The sequence below is a fragment of the Idiotropiscis lumnitzeri genome, chromosome 1, assembly GCF_059441095.1.
Source record: "Idiotropiscis lumnitzeri isolate Australia: NSW breed Sydney's pygmy pipehorse chromosome 1, RoL_Ilum_1.0, whole genome shotgun sequence".
NCBI classification, from domain to species: Eukaryota; Metazoa; Chordata; class Actinopteri; order Syngnathiformes; family Syngnathidae; genus Idiotropiscis; species Idiotropiscis lumnitzeri.
The window spans coordinates 2,859,643-2,866,092 of record NC_142391.1 but is presented as its reverse complement, the minus strand read 5'-3'; the positions used below and the strand labels follow the sequence as shown (position 1 = coordinate 2,866,092).

General features: G+C 41.6%; 1 protein-coding gene across 1 annotated transcript; it reads left to right on the top strand.

Moving 5' to 3' along the window:
* Positions 1-2,657: 2,657 nt before the first annotated feature.
* Positions 2,658-3,301, top strand: tmem229b (transmembrane protein 229B). Its single transcript, XM_088309946.1, has one exon. The coding sequence runs from the start codon at positions 2,673-2,675 to the stop codon at positions 3,237-3,239; it is 567 nt and encodes a 188-aa protein (XP_088166072.1). The 5' UTR covers positions 2,658-2,672; the 3' UTR covers positions 3,240-3,301.
* The last annotated feature ends 3,149 nt before the right edge of the window (positions 3,302-6,450 follow it).

The window sequence follows — 6,450 nt, the reverse complement described above, 5'->3', positions numbered from 1 at the left end:
ACTTGTGAAAGAAAGTCTCATTGTTGTTGTAGTTAATGTTACATGGGATGTCATGGCAACACACAGGTTGATGAAATGTGATTGGATGGGGGAAAAAAATCTGAAGATCCACACACACAAATTGCAATCTGCAGCCAAGAGAACTGCTACAAAATTACATTTTAAATTAATACAAGTTCAATGGACCACATAGGATATGGGTTGTGTGTGTGTGTGTGTGTGTGTTTTATTAACGTGTATATGTACCTGTGCGGGTGTGGGCGTGTCTTTGTACGTTTGTGCGTACGCGGTGCTGCTTATGGCGGCGATGAAGATGATTGTGTTTTAAAGACCGCCACTAATTTTTAATTTAAAAAAGAAAAAAAAAACATCCATCGGACTGCAGCAAAGACCGACAAGCTGCAAACTCGCAGCCGCTAATCAAGCGCCCTCACCGGGCTTGTAGCGGCGCGAAGAGTCGCTGATTTTTTTTTATTTTTTTTTTTTTTTTTATGCGCGCGATCTGCGGTCGGTTGACTTCGTTCCATTTTGCGTCATCTCATGTCGTCACACGTTTGCAACGTCAGCATTATGCGACGCCGTTGTATTGGAGTCATGTCCTTTAAAAGTGTTGATAAATGGCATTACTAAGTGTCGTGGTTGTATTTTGCGCGCGTGACGATCAAGGCCTCGTCAGCGCGCCGCTGAGGAGTCTCGTCATCCGCGCACGCGCGTGTGGGTCTTCATCGTTTGACACGTTTGCGTACAAAGCAATGGAGACTCCGCCCGTGGTGCGTTCAAGTGCCAAATAGCTATCTTGTCATTCAACATACTCAATGATGCAGTCCGGTGGAGTTTTTGGTGGGTGAGACAAAAAAATGACATTCATCTTAAACAATACAAATACATCTTGTTTTTTTTTTTTTTTTAATGTAAGACCATTTACATTTTTACAGTTTTACTATGGTATTTAAAAAAAATATTTAACAACTTAAAAAATGGCCGTCATTTTTGTTTAGTGGTTATAATGTGGTAGTAACACTGACATCAAGATGTGTGATAATGCTGTACTCACTTTATCACATTGGTTTGCTCAGCTATGCTGTTGCTGTTTAGCACTTTTGAACCATGATCAAATGCAAACATGTTTGATTGGGTTTGGGTGAAGACGAGCACCATCACTATTCAGCCATTAATGAATGTTAATTTAGCTAACATGTTCAAAGGTCCAAGTTAGCATTAACGCTAACTTGCCTTACACTTTCATCACTCAAGTTTTAAAAAAGTTTCATTTAGCCTTTTTTTGCACCAGTTAAACATCAAAGCCGTTTCTCAATATAAAAGACGCAGAGTACATTCTTTTTAACAAGTCAAGTACGATATTCCTTCTTAAATTGCAACGGCTGTTTTTGTTTTTTATTTATTTAAAGAACACGTACAGATCATAATGTGTTCGTTTAACATATTCAAAAGATCATGTTCCTGCTAACTTTCCCAGACACTGACGGGTTTCTGGGATATTTTCTTCGCAAATATCCAACCGATGTATGCTTTAAGCTAGCTAGCTGACTAGTGTGTTCTTGGTTTATTTGGACTTTCAATTGGAACTGTACTTGGGCCGTGACTGATTACACAAGATTAGACAAAAACACCCAATTGAGAAACGGCATGTCTTACGCTACCTAGCAAGTTTAGATACGCTAGCTCATTAGAGATGCTAGCTCAATGCCTAACTTTTTTTTTTGTAACCAAATAGTTGCTAAAGCTATCACAAAAGAACAATTAAGCACCAGTTAGCTGTGAAGTGAAATAACGTTCTGGTGTATACTAGCTGAAATGGCTGACCATTTTTCAGTTAGCAATGGTAGCTTTTTTTTTTTTTTTTTTTAAATCAAAACTTTGGGTTGTGGGTTGACCCGTTTATTGCCAGTTAGTAGCAACGTGCCAATATTTCCCAAAATTTGACAGGCATCGAATGTTGAGTTAGGTTGGAATGTCCACTTCTTGATGAACATTTGTGAGCACGGCAGTGTAGGCAGTAAAATAGGTGAAAACAATTCAGAATTTTAGAGGTGTTTGAAGTGATCTTTTTTTTTTTTTGATATTTCCACAATGATGGCAGCCACAAGTCACATTGCAACAGTTCGCATTAACTTATGGTGTGAGCTATCAGTTTTTGCCTATGTTAAGAAATTAGCTACACACAGCGACACCCACGCACACAATTGCAAACTACGCTCAATGCAGGTCTGCAGCTCTCACATCCAGTGAAACACACGCCTACACACACACACACACACACACACAAGTCACGCATTCCCCCACATCACAGTCACACACGCTGACAAACGCACACCTACACAACACATACACTTGTAGACTCGTATGCACACAAGTCACACACACGTTCACACTCAAGCAAAGAAGCATGCACACTCACACAGTCACGCGGTTACACACTCAGCAGAACACACGCACACACACATTGGCAAATGCACACACTCATAAACACAACACACAAATACATGCAAGCGCATTTGTACAAACACACTGTGACACAACAATCACATGCTCATACATGGACGTGTGCCCACTCACACACACACACACGCGCACACACTGCCAAACACTTAATGGAACCTGTGCCCCGCCCCCTTCCAGATCTGGGCCCAGAGTCAACGAGCCGCGTGGCCATGGCAACCATGTCCTTCCTGCAGCCGGCAGCGCCGCTGCCGGCCCTGTGCCGCTGGTACCTGTACGCCATCCACGGCTACGTGTGCGAGGTGATGTTCACAGCGTGCTGGGACTTGATCCTGCACCGCAACTGGAAGCTCCCGGGCGTCACCAGCGTGTGGGCGCTGCTCATCTACGGCACCTGCATCCTGGCCATCGAGCGCATGTACCTGCGGCTGCGCGACCGCATCAACGTGGTTCTGCGCTGCCTCATCTACACGCTGTGGACGTACGCCTGGGAGCTGAGCACGGGCCTGCTCCTGCGTCGCTTCGGAGCCTGCCCCTGGAACTACTCCAAGTTCCGCTATAACTTCCTAGGCCTGGTGACGGCCGAGTACGCCGTGCCGTGGTTCTTCGCCGCCTTCCTGGTGGAGCGCCTGGTCATCCAGACCACCCTGCGCCTGCGCTACCATGACGGCTCCGACGACGGCTGGTCCGACCCCGTGGCCGGCGCCATCAGGGCCGCCCGCCGGGGCGAAAAGAGGCTGCGTGCTGCCGGGGTCAGCGGCTTGTTCAAGTGGGACTAAGCGTCCCGTTGACTTGCTGTTTCACCACTAAAAATTGCCCCCAAATGTAAAAAAAAAAGTGAAAAAAAAAAATAAAAAACAGTAAAATCAAAGCCTTGTGTCACAAGTGATTGGAAACGAGTCAAAAGTGTCTTTAAAAGAAAAAGAAATTCAATCACAATTTTGAAAAATTTATTGGAATGTAAAAGTAAAAATCAGTGGATTTGTAAAAAAATGGAAAGACAAAATGGTTAACTGGGGAATTTAGGGGCTAAGAATTGTTAATTTCTTTTTTCACTTCCCTTAAATGGAAACTTAAAAAAAAAATGTAAAATGCTGAATTACTTTTACCAGTGAATATAGTTACAATAAATTAAAAAAAAAAAATGATGTTGATAAATGAAATGATGGAAAAAAAGAAAAGTTACTAAGGCAATTTATTTAAAAAAAAACTCAAAAAATTGCTAATTCTTTTTTAATAAAAACTGAATATTTTTGGGCAACCTGTGTTGATCCCCATTTTTTCCAAAATTTTGGGTGTTTCAAGGCATTTCTATTGGTAGTCCATTCTCAGATTTTGGATATTGTCGGGCTGGCCTGGTCCCAAACCAGGCTTCCACTGAACTAGCAAAAATAAACGCACGCTGGTCTAAGCGCTGCAATTCATAACCAAGCGCAGGGCCGCTCGATTCTGGCCCTTCAAGCGCCTCTTTTAGGTGTAGCTCTATTCCAACACACCTGTCTCAAATGATCAACTCATTAGCAAGGCTTTCAAAAGCCTGCTCACAATCGTGATGTTTTGAATCAGATGTTGCCGTCGGGATGGCTTGAGAGGGATCTTGAGGACCTGACTTGGCCACGCTTGGGCTCATGGATGAAGTGGCTGCAACAAAAAATGCAGCTTTGTGTGTTTTTTTTTTTTTTAAACACTGTTAAAAAAAAAGTCACTAAGCAATAAGTGTTGTGTCGTTGGACACTTTTATAGCGCTGAAAAATGAACGAGGTAGCGATGAATCTGCAGATGGGAAGAAAAAGATGACTGGTCCAACATCGGCCACAGCTGAAATTGGGGACGACTTGATCTGGAAGCAAGTTGAACCGCAATACTGCAACGTTGCAAAACAAAAGTACAGTGGAAGGAATTGGACGGCCCTCGACACCACTCAACCGTGATTTCGCATCGCTGGGCCTAGAAGACTCCAGCCAAAGTTGTCAGGTAAGCGATTATTTGATTGTATATTCTAAATGATATGAAATCAAAGCGGTAACATTTTGCGTTGAGCAACTCTCGTAAGTGAATAGGCCATGCTACCGACAAAGTTGCCTTGGCTAACATGACACATTGGTCTGAGGGGAGGAGTGAAGGGAAGCTCAATTCAAATCTTTCCAGTAGATTTGACATTGTATGTGAGAGCAAAGAATGTTAAAAAAAATTGTTTCAAGGGGAACTAACCCCCCATTTTTTATTTTTGCAAGAATAAATTGTATGTGCCAATTAGCACTAGTGAAAAATAATCCAATACAATGTTTGAATGAAGCAACAAATGGTATAAGGGGTGCTTTAAGAGGAAATATTTAAAAAAATAAAATAAAGTCCAAGACGGAAAACCTTTTGCTTTTAATGCATTTAATAGTGAGGGGAAAAAATATATTTCCTTTTTTTCCCATTTTCTTTTCCTCCAATTACACAAAGAGGATTATTATTTAAATTAATACTCCAGAATAGTTTTGAAAAATATCAGTAAAGGCACAAAATATTGAAAATGAAACAAAAAAAAATACAACAATCACTATGTTACTCTTTGTTATTCGAAAACATTTAATTAAAATTAAAACAAAATTGGCCCATGTAGAGGTATTGTTTAAAACATACAACAAAAACAATTTGAAAAGTAAATAAATTTTTTTCTTTTGTAAAAGTATAAATTAAAAAATAAAATGGATTTAAAAATAATGGAAAAGAGAGATTTGAGGAATAAAAAAACATAAAACATCGCAGATTTAAATGGCGTGTCATACACGTATATGTCCACGCGGTGGCGCCCTCCCTTTGCTTATCCCGCTTCACACAGTATGCGTCGTCTCACCGTACACTTAATTAGGTACACTTTTCCCTCGCAACGTCAAAGACATCGAGCACAAGAGTTGTACTTTTTACAGTTCAAATGTGAATGGATCAAATGCGAACAAAACCAACCGTCGCCATGCTTACGCAGACTTTCTGGATGTCTTTAGACTGTGAGTGTAACCTCATGACGTGTCTTTGCGTGTAACGTGTCCTAGCTGACAACCCTCTCATAGGCTGTGGCCCCTGGGGGCTTGATGATGCAGGGGGCCCCAACCTGCCACTCCAAATATGGGCATTTGCTACCTGAGCTCAAGTTTCAACAGGGGATTTTCTCTCTCCGCCCCCCCCCCTTTCATTGTTGGGTCAGGTTTCCATTTGCCGCTAGCGCTTGGATTAGGTGGAGAGTAGCCTGCAGAATGTTGACCGACTGGAGGGACGGTCCAATGTCCTTTCTGCGGTCCTGCTATGTGTCGCATCGCACCAAAAAAAGCATTTGTGGAATTTATTGGTATGTATGCGTTTAAAGCGTAGCGGAAACCGATTTGAACTGATTTAAACAGTCGCTATGCTAACAGTTAGCGAGCTCGAGCCTCCGCCACTCTTGTTAGTTATTCAAACGCTTTGCTCACAGCGCGGCGCGTTCCAGTCCAACGGACTTTGACAAGTTTTGCATATTCAAAATGTTTGTTTGCACTGTAAATAATCCTTTTGATGATACATCTTGCCTCTCAGCGCATCACATCGTGTATCATGTCTTGCATCAAAAAAGCCAAATGGCGGTAACGGTGGGAATTTGGCGTTGCATCTCCAACAGGTTTCAAGAGTAGAAACGTGTTTAGAATCAAGTCGTACGATCACGTGATGCGTTTCTTGAGGATGGAAAATAAAATCTTTATTATGCGGGAAAAAGTTGCAATATACTGTAAAAAAAAATTGCAAATGTTACAAAAATATTGACATTACAACGATAAAGTCAGTAAATTCTGCAAAGAAAAGTTGCAATGGTATGAGAATAAAGTCAAAATATTTTTTGGAAGGAAGTTGTATCAAGTCAAAACGTTACCAGAATGAAGTCACGGGAAACATATTACGAGAAAGTTGCAAAGATGGGAATAAGATGACACAAATGAAGGCCTCAATTCATGGGGGAAAAAGTTTTTATAT